Below are 16,474 nucleotides of genomic sequence, written 5' to 3'. Positions count from 1 at the left end.
CGAACTTATCAATCACCCCGGTATGTTTCTATGTTGGCATGACTGGACAGTCAGTATCTTTTATCCCCCAGAGCTGAACTACCTAATAGTTAAGGTGAGAGGGGGTAATTTCAAAGGAGATGTGAGGGGCATTTTTTTTACACACGGGTGCCTGGAATGTGTTGTCTGGGGTGATGGTAGAGTCGGAACGTTAGGGACTTTAAGAGCCGTTTGGTAAGGCACATGAACGTGTGCGCAATGTGCTGTACTGTTCTACGTTTCTGTAGGTGCAGCCAACACAAGATCAGGAGATTAAAATTAGACCTCAACTTTATTTTCATGTAACAAAAAGGCAGAAAGTTATAACAAATTACATTCAGAATCTGAGCAAACATATTGCGTCAGTGCACGAGAAAGAAATATTCCGCTGAATATTTCTGCAGAGGCCTGAGCCGGCTAGCCGACCCGCTGAGAATTTCCAGCACTTCCTGGTTTATTTCAGAACTTCAGCATCTGCAGTTAGTTGCTTTTCGTCCTCTCGGGAAGAATTCCGTTCACATTCGCCTGTAACTGAACTAAAGTCACGCACGTTGTTCTACATTACAGTCGCAGTCGTACAGTACAAAATGGGAGGCTTCGGCCCAAAATATCCATGCTAGCTGTGCTTATGGCACAGCTAGCCATAATGCCAGGCCTGGTTACCCGGCTGTCCAAAAGCTTCTTTAAGGCAGTGACTGTATCAGAGTCCAACACTTTCTCTGGCAGTGAGTTCCTGATATCAAGCGCCCCCTCGTGTCACCCAAATCCGTCGAAACCCCCGCGCTCTCATCTTAAGTTGCAGGTGAACCGTGGAGAGCGTTCTAACTGGTTGCATCACTGTCTGGTATGGAGAGGACACTGCAGAGGATCAGAAACAACATGCAGAAAGTTGTAAACTCAGTCAGCTCCATCATGGGCACCAGCCTCCCCAGAATCGAGGACACCTTCAAAAGGCGATCGCTCAAAACAAAACGGCATCCATCATTAAGGATGTCTATGGATCCTTAAAGATGTCCCAGGACACGCCCATTCCTCATTCCTACCATCAGCCAAGAGGTACAGGAGCCTGAAGACCCACATTTAACGTTTCAGGAACAGCTTCTCCCTTCCACCACCAGAGTCTGAGTGGACAATGAACACATTGATATTACCTCACTATCTTTCTCTCTTTTTGCAGGACTTACTTAATGGATTTTAAATATATTGTCATTTATAGCTTTTATTATTATATACTGCAATGTACAATTGCCCCAAAACAACAAATTTCACAAGTGTCACTGGTAAACCCACATAAAAGCTGGTTTTTTGCGCCCACCACGGGAAAAGGATGCTGACGATTTACCTTAACTGTGCCCCTTCGCTTAAACACACCCTACTCAGCCTCCTTAACTCCAGGGTAAACAAGTCCAGCCTGTTCAATCTCTCCATATTATGAACGTCCTCCAGCATGTCTTCTGCACCCTCCCCGACGGAACTACATCGTCCCTGTGGTGTGGTGCCCGTCTGCGGTCTACCCAGTGCTTAGTGAAGTTCGAAGAACCTTTAACACAACTTTCTGCCTCCGATCACCGAGAAATTCAGGACACAGTTTGTCAGCTCGCCTCGGACTCCGTGCGATTCAACCTTTCTGATCAGTCAATTATGCGGGACCTTGTCAATATTTTTATTAAAATCCTGTTAGGCGACCTTTATATATCTATAAATAGAATCTGAATATATAATTTATATAAATAAATCTTAATTATCTCGTTAAATATATAAAAACGCGTTAGGGAGGCAGGAATCTCCTCCCCCCCACACACACACACACAAAGTAATTCGCTGGTCTGGAGTTGGACCCCAGGGCTGCGATGTTCCCTGTTTGGTATTGGATATCCCCAAGCCGCGATTCACCCTGTTACTCCTGCCCCTCTCCATGTCCCTGCTAAGGGGTGAGAGGCACCAGGGGTTGTGGCGATGGGTAGGGTTCTCCCGCTCTAAAGCAAGGTCCGACCTCCTCCTCGCCGGGAACGTGTAACAGGGAGACAGAACGGCCACAATTCTGCAGCACCGGCTACATCCCTGTCTGGAAACACCCTGAATTCCAGGGCCATGGATGGAATATCCCAATATCTGATATTGGTCACAGTCAGTAATACCGCCACCCTCACGGATTAAGCCCCGAGACTAGTCTCGGCTCAATACTTTAATGTAAAGTATAACAACGGGAATAAAGTCACAGACAGACACAGAAAGTCCTCGGGCCGTGGCCGCACCTCGTGCAGAACAGGACGCGAATCAAACGAGACGACAGCAGCGCCTCGACGGGCCGAGGGTCTGTGTGACGGTACTATGATCATAAATATAAATTGTCCGTTGGGACACAAACATTTTGCTCGGTTACAGAGAGAAGGTGGAGTAAGTTAACGCGAATAAAACTCGGCAATAAACACGTGAAATAACGCGCAGTCACACAATGACTACAGGATGCCAATACACAGGTATTCAGCACAGGACGGTCCCGTCATGCAGAACAACCGCAGCCACGCCACGCCACTCCCCCTGTACAAACTCGCCCCACCCCAGGGCACACAATCCAGCCAACATCCCGGATAAGGCTTGGTGTACAGCACAGCCACGGTGGGTCGAGCGGCCGGGGACTGACTCGGGAGGTGGTTGCTCTGCGCGGTGGACCCGGGACCTGTCGAGCAGAAGACCTGCGCTAAACTGCGGCCGGCCGGCGGTGTCAGGCCCCTGAAGAAGCCGGCCGAGTAAGCCGCCGGACGGGGCTAGTGGCTCCGGGGCAGGACGCAGGTGCAGCCCACCGGTACTTGAATGTACTTCAGCTCAAAGCTGTAGCGATCGTCTCGCCCCGCGCACGCTTGCCTCTGCAGAACCAACATGCTCTGTTTGAGCAGCACCGAGTTCAGAGCCAGCGTTTCCTCGCCGCTCTCGGCGTCGATGCAGCCGTCACATAGGCAGCGAGCGAAGGCCAGCTTCGAGGGGTAGCGGTTCTCGTCGTAGTCAATTCTGGAATTGAAAACGGGCGGATATCAATGAGGGGGCCGAGAGCTCCCGTGACACAGCCCATCGGAGCCGCAACCGTCCCAACCCGTATCCAATACGCAGCGCCAATTACAGCCGATCGCACCCCCCCCCCTTCATCTCTCACACCGTCCGATCCTCCTTCACCCCCACCACTGACTCTTGCCCAGTGCCCAACCCCTATCCCAGTCGGTTCCCCCCAACACCAGTCCCCATGTCCGCACCCACGGTGACCCTCAGAGCCCGTACCTGTACTCCCAGGGGGAGATGGAACGGTGTCTGATTTTGGGGTTGTGAATTGACTGGTGCCCCATCTTGGGGCAATGTCCCTGCCGCATCTGCTGCCGCTCCAGCTGTTCCACGAGGTTGACAGAGAGCAAGTGTCCCGCGTTGGCCCTGCGCAGCAGTTTCTGCAACACATTGCCCGGGATATCCAGCTCCTCAGCGGCGAAACACTGATTGCGACCCTCTCGTCTCGGCCGGCCCGTCTGTCCGAGACTCACCCACATGGATACGATCATGAGAAGCTGGGGAAGGCGGAGGGAGGGGAACAGGAGGCATGAGGAGGCTGCAGCGATGACCTGACCTCAAGCAATCCCCGTTCAATTGCCCCTCACCTGCCGCAATCCGCATTGCGCTGTCCCCGAGCTCCGGCAATCAGCTTCCTGCTGCCCTTAAACTCGGCCACTGCTCATCCTACTGCCCCTGAACTCCGGCAATCCGCACCCTGCCGTCCCTGAACATCGGCCAATCCCCATCCAGCTGCCCCCCGAACTCGGGAATTCGTGTCCTGCTGCCCTTGAACTCGGCCAATGCTCATCCCGCAATATATATCCCTCCCTCTCCCACTCCCCATCTCTCCTACCCCTTCCCCACCCTGACTCTCATTCTCCCCTCCATCCACCCTCTCTCCCTCAGCTCTCCACTCTCCATCCCCGTTCACTCTCTCCGGCTGTTTACCTTGCCTCGTTCCTCGCCATCACCCTGCACCTCATCTCCCCGTCTCCTCCACTCCTTAATCCCTTTTCCCATTTCCATCCACCCTCCATCCCTGTTCCTTCACACCTGCATACTCTGCTTCCCCGACGCCCTGACACTCTTTCATTCCAGCTCGCTCTTCATCCTCTCCCCTCCATCCTCCGTTTCTCTTCCACCTCCATCCCTGCTCCCTTTCCATTCCCTCCTTTCTCCTCTGTACCCCCGATTTCCACTATCTCTTATCCCCTTACTTTCACACCTCCACTCCTCTTTCCCCCTCCCCTGCACCCCTCTACCCTCTCCGTCCTTCTTCCCTCTCTCCTCCCCCTGCACCCTCGTACTCTGGCTGAGTGCCGCCTCTTCCGGCTTGCGGACCCCGGGGACCTCTCTCACCTGCACGGCCCACATCGCCCCCTGGTTTCCGAGCCGCTCTCCTCGCTGCATCCGCCGATCCGATCTCCCCAGCTTCGCCGCGCATCGCGTTTTATAGCCGGAGAGCCTGGAAATCCCGAGGAGAAAAATCCTCGCTGCTTCCGCGTTGTTGGACCGCCCGAAAAACCCAGAACTGAGGAGAGAGCGAGGGATTCCTGACCCGTCACAGGTCCGTTCCCGAGGGAGGGGAGGGCGGGGAGCGGGGAGCCGCCGTCCTACCCAGTGACAACAGCCGTATAGCAGCAGGGTGTCCCGGGCGAACACAGGGCACTTGAACTGGGCGGGACAGCCGTAATACTGCCGTGGTAAAACATCTCAGCCTGAGTTAGTCTGACTATCTGCAGTATCACAAACACGAGAAAATCTGCAGATGCCGGAAACCCACAGCAACACACAAAATACTGGAGGGACTCCGCAGATCAGGCAGCATCTAGGAAGGGGAAGAAACAGCCGAGACCCTTCATCAGGAGCGAAAAGGAAAGGGGAAGAATCCAGAATAAGGGGGTGGAGGGGAGGGGAAGGAGTACAAGGTGGTGGGTGAGAGCAGGTGGGGGGGGGGTCTAGGGTGTGGAGGGAAGGTGAGGGGGTCTGGGGGTGGAGGGAAGGTGAGGGGGGCTCTGGGGGGTGGAGGGGAGGGGAAGGTGATGGGTGGTGGGTGAGAGCAGGTGGGGGGGGGGGGGTTAGTGGAAGAGGTAAGAAGATGAAGGAGACTATCTGACCAGTCCATTCTTTTTGACATTCTGAGGTGAAGTCCATCAGGACCCAGGGATATGTCAAGACCCTAGGAATTTGTCTTTACATTTCAGCAACTATTTTTCAATATGCTGTATATACATCTAGTATGTTTAGTCTGTGCTCAAGGGGAGAACAAACATTCCCAATAAACAACCTGTCAAATACAGACAGAAGAGACTCCAGACAGTGGAAGCTGAAGTCATGCAGCAGGTTAAGCAGCATCTTTAGGGGGAGAGAATTGTTTTGACTGTCAATGGTGACAATATTACAAATCTTTAATCGTTCAGTTCTTGAACCAGCCAGCACAATCCTAATCACTAGGTTCAGAAACACTATGGCCACTTTGCACTAAATTGGATTTTTAAAAATCTAATTGTGTTAATTCTTGTATAAATCAGGTAGAACACTGGCCAACGAAGTTTCAGCATCCTGAGTACTTTTGAGTGTATCTTATTGATTTTGGGCTGCTGATCATAACAATCACAATGAAATTTCCCTATCATGCACTTTCTTTTAAACAATCACCTATATTATTTAAATTCATAATTCAAGTCAATTAAAATGTGGCCCTCAATGTAAGCTGAATAGTTTTCTATCTTGTTCAGAGATGCCTGGGTGAGCTTTGGTTTGCCAGGACGACCCACAACAATGGCATCTTTTATTGAATCTTCAGTGTTAAGCCTGAAAGCTGTGCTGCCACACAAAGACAATGTCCACCCATCAACACCAATTGGCAATGTCCACCCTTCAACTCCAATCGGCAATGTCCACCCTTCAACTCCAATCGGCAATGTCCACCCTTCAATATACAAATCCATGAAGTGCAACATGTCACTAAAGATTCATTTTCTGCATTTCCATTTAGACTTCTTCCCCGCAAGTCTTAGTGTTGTCAGTGACAAGCATGGTGAAAGGTTTCACCAGGACATTTTGGTCGTGGAGAAATGGTATCAGGGCAACTGGAATCCATCAACGCTGGCTGATTGTTGTTGGACACATAAGTGAGAAGCCTCAGACACTGAGTGCAAATGAAATTCTAACACTTTTAACTTAGTTGAATTATGGTAAAGCATCAACACTTATGCAATTAAATGCATTATATTCAACAAAAGGTAATTTCTTGTTTCTCCAAATTCCTATGTAATACAAGTAGTCTGAAATTATATTTGTGCTCAGCTACATGTGGTACAGAACAAACAAAAAATTTTGAGGAAGCAACCGTTTTGAAAAGATTTGCTGTCTAGTGTAATTTATTTTTCTAGTGAATGTTGCTTATTTGATTTTATGTGAAACTTTTAGTTGCAAGTGTACGTACATATACTTGTACAAATGATAATAAACTGAACTATCGTGGTTTGCCATACCTATCACACTCTCTCTCTCTCTCTCACACACACACACACACACACACACACAACCACAATCGTGTGTGTGTGTGTGTGTGTGTGTGTGTGTGTGTGTGTGTGTGTGTGTGTGTAATTGGGCCATCAGTTAACTAGGTCATTGGTTAATCACGGTAGCCACTTATTTGGGAGAACTCTTAAAGAACAAAGACTAATTGAGAAAATAGTCAGGATTCCCTTCGTTTATTTAGGACACTATGCCACTTGTTTGGTGCAGGAGACTGTTGCCGAACAGTTTCTAACCAGCATCAATCGTGTGCACTTGCATGGCCATTAGATACTACCACTGTGCTTAGAGTGAACAGTTTTTAAACAGCACCACTTGTGTGTGTGTATTCAAAGTGTAGTGACTTTGTCACTGACAGTTGTTGAGAAGTAAGCAGTAAGGTAATTCTGAACTGTTTTGCTCTCTGCGGTTTCAAGCATTCAGACTTGGAAATGCCACAAATGGCTGGGAGTGAAAATGAAATGTTTTTACAATTTCAGCAAGTTAGGAATTATAAAGAATTTGGAGGTATCAACAATCATCTTGAATGTAACAATGAAAATGAAGATTTGGAGGATGCAATTGTTGAAAGCATTGTATGAAGGCAGCCCTTTATCTACAGTAGGAGTCTGCTGATATTATTCATTTACAGTCAATCAAAAGAATGCAGCAGTGTAGAGTTTTATAGTGTTCCAATTTGTTTTGTATTTCCTTTAAGTACACAATTTGTTTCTCAGTTTGTTCTTTTTATACCTTTTTAACCAATTCCATGAATCTACAGCTAATTGGGGCAGCTGTTTAACTGGACCAAAATGTATTGGTCCCGATGTGAGTCAATTAACCAGAATTCAAAATACACACATGTGGCAAGGTGGACTTTCATTTTTTTTTAGAATCTTTTTATTAATACATAATCTTCTACAACTATAGAATAATACAAAATATCAACAAACTAATATGTATACAATTAATAGAGCTGAAGAAAAAAACTAATCATAACATAGAAAAATGAAAAAAAATTATATATATAAAAAAGGAGGGGAAAAAACCCATTAATTACAAAAAAACCCCATTAGGAATCAGCCCCCGGAAGCAATACGTTTAGCCATCATCTAAATATAAAGAAAAAAATTCATCAACCACCAATTCACATCTTAAAAAAAAAGATAATAAAATTGGAAGGAAACCATATAGAATAATTCAAATTAAATGGTAATATTTGGCAAAAGAACCCCATCTTCTCTCAAAATCAAATCAAGGTTCAAAAGTTCTACTTCTAATTTTTTTCCAAGCTGAGACATAACATTACTTGAGAAAACCATTCAATTAATGTAGGGGAAGAGATATCTTTCCATTTTAATAAAATAGCCCTTCTTGCCAACAATGTAACAAATGCAATTACATGTTGATTTGAAGATGAAATACCCTGAATATGATGCGGAACTATTCCAAATAGAACAGTTAGTCTGTTAGGTTGTAAATTAATTTTCAAAGCTTTAGAGATTGTAGAAAATAAAGATTTCCAAAACAGTTTTAATGAAGAACATGACCAGAACATATGTGACAAAGTAGCTACTTCAGTTTTACATCTATCACAATAATTATCTACACTAGGAAATATTTTAGATAGCCTCTCCTTTGTTAAATAATAACGATGGACAATTTTAAATTGAATTAAACAGTGATTGGCACATATAGAAGAATTTACATTTTTCAAAATTCGAACCCAATCTTCATTCACAAAGGTCATATTAAGTTCTCTCTCCCAATCTTGTTTAATCTTTAGTGATAGGTTCTCTTTTTGTAACAAGAGTAAATTATAAATTCTGCTAATGGAACCTTTCACTAAGGGATTCAATTTCAAAATGGTATCCAACAAATCAGATTCTTGTAAGTATGAAAACAGGTAAATATTGTTGTAAAAAATGTCTAACCTGAAAATATTGCAAAAATGTGTATGAGCAAGAGAGTATTTAATTAACTCTTCAAAAGTCATCATTATAAAATATTATAAAATAAATCTGTAAAAAAAAACGGATCCCTTTATTTTTCCATAGGAGAAAAATGGGGTCAGTTATTGAAGGTGTAAATGAAAAGTTTCGATATAAAAACTAGACAACTTAAATTGTTTAAAATTTTAAAAATTACAAAACTGAATCCAAATCCATAAAGATTGTTTAATAACTGGCTAAAAATTTAAATTTGGAATTTTAGAGAGCTGTAAAGGTAATGGAGCTCCTAATATTGAAGTTAAATGAAATTGTTTAACAGCTTTTAATTCCAAATCAACCCAAAGTGGTTTCTGGCTCTTATCGAGCCAGTATAACCAAAAACATAATTGTCTAATATTTACAGCCCAATAATACAGTCTTAAATTAGGAAGTGTAAGTCCACCATCTTTTTGGGGTTTTTGTAAATGGTACTTGTTAATTCTTGGTCTCTTATCGTTCCAAATAAAGGAAGAAATAAGAGAGTCAATTTGATCAAAATATTTTTTTAGTTAAAAAAAAGGTATATTTTGGAAAATGTATAAAAATCTAGGTAAAATCATCATTTTCACAGCATGGATGCGACCCATTAAAGAAAGAGTAAGTGGATTCCATCTAGAAAATAGTAATTTCATGGAGTCTACTAGAGGAACTATATTAGCTTTATAAAGATCTTTATATTTTTTAGTAATTATAATACCTAAATATCTAAATGTATTAACAATTCTAAAAGGAATATCATTATATGTACTAACAGGAGCATTTAATGGAAACCATTCACTTTTATTCAAATTAAGTTCATATCCTGAATTTTTTCCAAAATCTTTAAGTGTTTCCAAAAGATTAGGAATTGATTCCTCAAGATTCGAAATAAAAATCAAAAGATCATCTGCATAAAGAGAAATCTTATGTATGGTTCCATTTATAGAAATATCATGAACGTTTTTGGCCCTCCATAATGTTATAGCTAAAGGCTCCAATACAAGATTAAATGATAAAGGGCTTAATGGAAATCCCTGTCTAGTACCACAAGAAAGTGAAAAGACCTATAATTGCTAGTAATGACTGTGGCAATAGGGTTCTTATAGATCATTTGAATCCATCTATTAAAATTATTACCAAAACCAAATTTTTCTATTACTTTGAACAAGTATGGCCACTCAACTCTATCTGCATCAATCTATCTGCCTTTTCTGCATCGAGAGATAATGGTGAATAAATAATGTTCATCAATCTCTGAACATTAGAGAAAGAATAACGGCCTTTAATAAAGCCCATTTGGTCCATAGAGATCATTTTAATTAAAATATTTTCCAAGCAGTTAGCCATTATTTTAGAAATAATTTTTGTAACCACATTTAATAGCGATATAGGTCTATATGATGAACATTCAACAGGGTCTTTATCTTTTTTAAGAATTAAGGAAATAGATGCTTCATAAAAAGGTGGTAAATTACCCTTCTCAAAGGATTCATGAAACATTTCCAAAAGATACGGAGAAAGTAATCTTAAAAAAAAAGTAATTCTTAAAAAAAAGGTGGATTTTTATCATTGACCTAGATGAAGTAAAATTCGCTGTTTTTCTAGATCGTTTTAGTGCAAAGACAAAATTACCATAAATGACAAAATAAATAAATAATGCAGAGAAAGGGAATGGAGTAATGAGGTAGTGTTCATGGGCTGTTCAGAAGTCTGATGGTGGAGCAGAAGAAGCTGCTTCTGGCCATTAAATGTGTGTCTTCAGTCTCCTTTACCTCCTGCCTGACGATGCTGATGAGGGTCGTCAGCGATGCATATTGCCTTCCTGAGGCACCCTCTCTTAAATACGTCCTTCGTGATGGGAGGGTTGTGCCCATGATGAAACTTATGGCACCAAAGTTGGTGGTGTTTTGGGCAACATGGAAGACTGCCAGAGGATACAGCAGGATATATCAGTTGTAGATATAGGCACTAAGGGAGAGTTAATGACAGAATCCTTTTACACCACTGATGGATTGATGAAACTTAGGATTCAGGTACCTGGGTCCTGAAATGTGGTCTCACAGGCTGATAGAAAGTCACACAGGGTGGTAAAGAAAGCAAATGACAAGTTTGCTTTCATTAATTGAGGCACAGAATTCAAGAGTTGGGAGGTTGTTACAGCTTAAAAAACTAGTTGAGCCACAGAGAGTTGCTTTATATTCAGGTGGCCTCTTTATAGGAAGAATGGGAAGACTGGACAGGGTGCAGAGGAAGTTAATCTGATTTAGAGGATGTGTACTACGAGAGGCAGGACGAGCTGCTGTTTACTCAAGAGTAGCAGAGGCTGAGGGGAGAATTGATAGTTTATAAAATAATGGGAGGTATAGTTAGAGTAGATAGCTGGTATCTTTTCAAACAAGAGAAAATCTGCAGATGCTGGAAATCCAAGCAACACACACAAAATGCTGGAGGAACTCACCAGGAAGCATCAATGGAAAGAAAGTACAGTCAACAATCCGGCCGAAACCCCTCAGCAAGACTGGAGAGAAAAAGCTGATGAGTAGATTTAAAAGGTAGAGAGAGGGGAGAGAGAAACACCAGGTGACAGATGAAACCTGAAGGGGGAGGGATGAAGTAATGAGCTGGGAGGTTGATTGGTGAAAGAGACAGAAGGCCATGGAAGAAAGAAAAAGGGGGAGGAGCACCAGAGGGAGGCGATGGGCAGGCAAGGAGATAAGGTGGAGAGGGAAAAGGGGATGGGGGTGTTGGGGGGTATCACCAGAAGTTTGAGAAATCAATGTTCATGCCATCAGGTTGGAGGTTACCCAAATGGAATATAAGATGTTGTTCCTCCAACCAAAGTGTGGCCTCATCATGACAGTGGAGGAGGCCATGGATGGACATATCAGAATGGGAATGGGAAATAGAATTAAAATGGGTGGCCACTGGGAGATCCCACTTGTTCTGGTGGACGGAGCGTAGATGCTCAGCGAAGCGGTCTCCCAATCTATGTCGGGTCTCACCAATGTACAGGAGGCAACACCGGGAGTACCAAACACAGTAAATGACCCCAACAGACACACAGGTGAAGTGTCACCTCACCTGGAAGGACTGTTTAGGGCATTGGATGGTAGTGAGGGAGGAGGTGTAGAGGCAGGTGTAGCACCTGTTTCGCTTGCAAGGATAAATGCCAGGAGGGAGATCAGTGGGGAGGGACGAATGGACAAGGGAGTCGCGTAGGGAGTGATCCCTGCAGAAAGCAAGAAGTTGGGGGGAGGGTAAGGTGTGCTTGGTGGTGGGATCCCATTGGAGATGGTGGAAGTTTTGGAGAATTATGTGCTGGACGTGGAGGCTGGTGGGATGGTAGGTGAGCACAAGAGGAAACCTATCCCTGGTATGGTGGGGGGGGGGATGGGGGTAAGAGTAGACGTGCATGAAATGGAAGAGATGTGATTGAGAACAGCATTGATGTGAAGGAACAGAAGCCTCTTTCTTTGAAAATGGAGGACATCTCCTTCATTCCAGAATGAAAAGCCTCATCCTGAGAGCAGATGCAGTGGAAACAGAGGAATTGAGAAAAGGGGATGGTGTTTTTACAAATAGGGTGGGACTAGGTGTAGTCTAGGTAGCTGTGAGAGTCCATGGGTGTGGAATAGACCATCAGCGGATTAGCTGTCTCCGGAGATAGAGACAGTGAGATGGAGAAAGGAAAGGGAGGTGATGGAATGGACCAGGTAAATTTGAAAGCAGAGTGGAAGTTGGAGACAAAGTGGATGAAGTCTACATGGCTGCAGGAAGCAGCCCCAATGCAGTCATTGATGTAGTGTAGGAAAAGTGTGGAATGATCACCAGTGTAGACTTGGAATATAGACTGTTCCATGTAACCAAGAAACAGGGAGGCATTGCTGGGATCAATGCAAGTTCTTTGTTTGAAGAAATGGAAGAGGCCAAAGGAGAAATTATTGAGAGTGAGGACAAATACTGGTAGGCGGAGGAACCAGAATCTTTTTTCCTGGGATTGATATCTCTAATACTAGAGGGCATGCATTTAAGGTGAGAGAGAAACAAGTACAAAGCAAATGTGTGAGGTTTTTAATTTTTATGCACAGAGTGCTGCGGAGCTGGAATGTGCTGCTTGGAGTAACGAGAGAGGCAGATGGCTGAGGAGCACGTGAACATGGGATACAATCAAAGGGCAGCTACTCTTGTGTATTCTTCATTTACGTTTTCAATATTTGTGTAATTTGTTCTCTTTTGCACATAAGATGTCTGTGTGTCTTGGTCATGTCTGGGTTTTCATGGATTCTATTGTATTTCTTTAATTTCCTGAGTGGTCTGCAAGGAAATAAATCTCAGAGTTGTAAAGGTTATAATAAACTCTGCATCGTGTATGGTGTGGTAAACTCAGTGACGTGTACTGTGGGATAAATTCAGTGTTGTGCATTGTGTGGTAAATTCAGTGTTGTGCATTGTGTGGTAAATTCAGTGTCGTGTATGGTGTGATAAATTCGGTATGGTGTACGGTGGGATAAATTCAGTGTTGTGTATGGTGTGATAAATTCAGTGTCGTGCACGGTGGGATAAATTCAGTGTTGTGCATTGTGTGGTAAATTCAGTGTTGTGGACAGTGTGGTAAATTTACTTTTATCTTTGAGAAAGGAATTTTTGATTGGGAATCACTGCTTTCACTAGTTTGGAACATCTTTGACATTCTGACTGATGACATCACTGTCTGGTACGGACATGTCTACTGCATAGGTTTTGAACGAGCGGCAGAAAGTTGTAAACTCAGCCAGCTCCATCATGGGCAATGACCTCCACAACATCCAGGACATTTTCTAAAAGCAATGCCATCAAGAGGTGGCATCCATCATGAAGGACTCCCATCACCCAGGATATGCCCTCTTGGCATTGTTACCATCAAGGAGAGGATACAGGAGTTGAAAGACACATACTCAATGTTTCGGGAACCGTTTCTTCCACACCACCATCAGATTTCTGAATGGACAATGAACTTAATTACACTACCTTCCTTTTTGGACTACCTCCAATGCCTATAACAAGGATTCACAACACTTGGGTTTTCATGTTTTATTGTTTTACAACATTGAATCACAGTGGATTTAATTTGGCTTTTTTGACACTGATCAACAGAAAAAAGACTCTTTTATGTTCAAGTGAAAACAGATTGCTACAAAGTTCTCTAAATTTATTACAAATATCAAACACAAAATGACTAATTGCATTGGTATTCACCCCCTTTAATGTGATACATCAGATCATCACTGGTGCAGCCAATTAGCTTTAGAAGTCACATAATTTGTTAAATGGAGGTCTGCTTTTGTAGACCTGTGTGCAGTCAAGGTGTTTCAATTGATTGTCATAAAAATATACCTGTGTCTGGAAGGTGCAATTGTTAGTCAGTATCCTGGCTAAAACTACACCATGAAGACAAAAGAACACTCCAAGCAACTCTGGAAAAAAAGGTTATTGAAAAGCACAAGTCAGGAAATGGATACAAGAAAATTTCCAAGTCACTGAATATCCCTAGGAGTAAAGTCAATCATTAAGAAATGGAAAGAATATGGCACAGCTGTAAATCTGCCCAGAGCAGGCCATCCTCAAAAACTGTGTGACTGTGTAAGAAGGTGACTCGTGAAGGAGGCCACCAAGAGACCTATGACAACTCTGGAGGAATTGTGAGCTGAGATGGGTGAGACTGTGCCCGAGTGTTTCACCAGTCGTAGCTTTATAGGAGAGTGGCAAAGAGAAAAACACTGTTGAAAAAACTCAGATGGAATCTCGGCTGGAGTTTGTCAGAAGGCAGGTGGGAGGACTTTGAAGTCAGCTAGAAGTAGGTTCTATGGTCTGATGAAACCAAAATTGAGCTTTTTGGCCATCAGACTAAATAATAAGTTTGGTGTAAGCACATAATCAGAAACACACCACTCCTACCGTGAAGCATGGTGGTGGCTGCATCATGCTGTGGGGATGTTTCACTGCAGCAGGCCCTGGAAGGCTTGTGAAGGTAGACGGTAAAATGAATGCAGCAAAATACAGGGAAATCCTGGAGGAAAACTTGATGCAGTCCGCAAGAGAACTGCGACTTGGGAGAAGTCCTGATGCAGGGTGTCAGCCTGAAATGTCGACTACACTCTTTTTTCCATTGATCTGCCTGGCCTGCTGAGTCCCTCCAGCATCTTGTGTGTGTTTGATTTCCAGATTTTCCCCTTTTTTTTTTACTTCGGAGAAGATTTGTTTTCCAGCAAGACAATAATCCCAAGCATAAAGCCAAAGCTGCATAGGAATGGCTTAAAAACAACAAAGTTGATGTCCTGGATTGGCCAAGACAGAGTACAGACCTCAATTGAACTGAGAATTTGTGGCTGGACTTGAGAAGGGCTGTTCACTCACGAGCCACACAATCTGACAGAGCTTGAGCAGTTTTGTGAAGAAGAATGGGGAAACATTTCTGTGTCCAGATGTGCAAAGATGATCGAGACCTGTCCACACAGACTCGAGGCTGTAATTGCTGCCAAAGGTGCATCTACTAAATACTGACATGAAGGGGGTGAGTAATTATGCAATCAATTATTTTGTGTTTTATATTTGTAATGAATTTAGATCACTTTGTAGAGATTTGTTTTCAGTTTGACATGAAAGAGACTTTTCTGTTACTCAGTGTCAATAAAGTCAAATCAAATCTACTGTGATTCAATGTTGTAAAACAATAAAACATGGAAACTTGCAAGGGCAGTCAATACTTTTTATAGGCACTGTATTTTATAGCTTATAACTTTATAATGTACAGCATTTTATGTATTGCTGCTGCAAAACAACAAATTTCATAATTGTGCAACATGTCAGTGACAATAAAACTGATTATATGATTACATGCTATATGATGGCAGAATATAGCATTAATGGTAAGACTCTTGGCAGTGTGGAGGATCAGAGGGATTTTGAGTTCCAAGTCCATAGGACACTCAAAGGGGGGAGTTGGAGGAGGAAGAGGGAGGGCAAGGAGGAGGAAGAGGCAGGAGGGGGGAGTGGAAGAAGGAAGAGGGAGGGTGAGGAAGAGGAGGGAGGGCAAGGAGGAGGAAGAGGGAGGGCCAGGAGGAGGAAGAGGGAGGGCCAGGAGGAGGAAGAGGGAGGGCCAGGAGGAGGAGGATGGATTCTCCCTCCTCCATCTCCTTCCACTCTCTCCTCTTCCTCCTACTCCCACTCCCTCCACCTCCCCCCTGTCCCTCCTCCACCTCCCCCCTGTCCCTCCTCCACCTCGCTCTCCCACCTCCCCCATTTCAGCCCTGGGAAGAAGCCTCTAACTATCCACAGGATCAATGCCTCTCATCATCTTATATGGTCCTCCAAAACCATTCCAGAAACCAGTGATTGTTGAAAGATCATTGCAATATCTCCACAGCCTTTCAGCCATCTCTCTTGGGTGCAGTCCATCTGGTCCAGGTGACTTATCTACTTCCAGACCTTTCAGCTTCCCAAGCACCTTTCTCCTTCGTAATAGCAACTACACTCACTTTTTCCCCCCGACATGCTCTAACTTCTGGTATACTGCAAGTATATTCCATAGTGAAGACTGATGCAAAATACTTAGTAAGTTTGTCTGCTTTTTCCTTGTCCCCATTTACATTATTTTTCAGTGGTTTGATATCTACTCTTGCCTCTCTTTTACTCTATATTTCTTCAGATATATCCTCTTTAATATTGGCTAGCTTACCTTCATATTCCATCTTTTACCTCTGTATAGCTATTTTTAGTTGCCTTTTGTTGATTTTTAAAAGCTTCCCAATCCTCTAACCATTTTTTTTTAATACCCTCTCTTTGGCTTTCATGGTGTCTTTGACTTCTCTTGTCAGCCACAGTTGCATCATCCTCCCTTTAGAATTCTTCTTCTTTGGGATGTATCTACTCTGTGCTTTATGAACTGCTCC

At 43.7% G+C, this 16,474-nt stretch overlaps 1 protein-coding gene across 1 annotated transcript; it reads right to left on the bottom strand.

The window, feature by feature from the left end:
* Positions 1–291: 291 nt before the first annotated feature.
* Positions 292–16,273, bottom strand: LOC140740495 (uncharacterized). The gene is made up of 6 exons (XM_073069676.1): positions 16,261–16,273; positions 10,319–10,470; positions 4,414–4,749; positions 3,292–3,569; positions 2,884–3,027; positions 292–876 (listed from the first exon to the last, which is right to left on the bottom strand). Exons 1-6 carry the CDS (start codon positions 16,271–16,273, stop codon positions 840–842), a joined length of 960 nt encoding a protein of 319 aa, XP_072925777.1. The 3' UTR covers positions 292–839.
* Between the last annotated feature and the right edge of the window lie 201 nt (positions 16,274–16,474).

Source organism: Hemitrygon akajei, chromosome 17, assembly GCF_048418815.1.
Source record: "Hemitrygon akajei chromosome 17, sHemAka1.3, whole genome shotgun sequence".
Taxonomy (NCBI): Eukaryota; Metazoa; Chordata; class Chondrichthyes; order Myliobatiformes; family Dasyatidae; genus Hemitrygon; species Hemitrygon akajei.
This window is presented reverse-complemented; position numbering and strand designations above follow the sequence as displayed.

Bases quoted from the DNA above. Each gene is read 5' to 3' on its own strand.
- LOC140740495 (XM_073069676.1), bottom strand. The intron at 4,750-10,318 runs GTAAAGGAGACT...TTACCACGGCAG, and splicing joins TCAGCATCGTCAGGCAGGAG to TATTACGGCTGTCCCGCCCA. The intron at 3,028-3,291 runs GTACGGGCTCTG...TTTCAATTCCAG, and splicing joins ATCTCCCCCTGGGAGTACAG to AATTGACTACGACGAGAACC.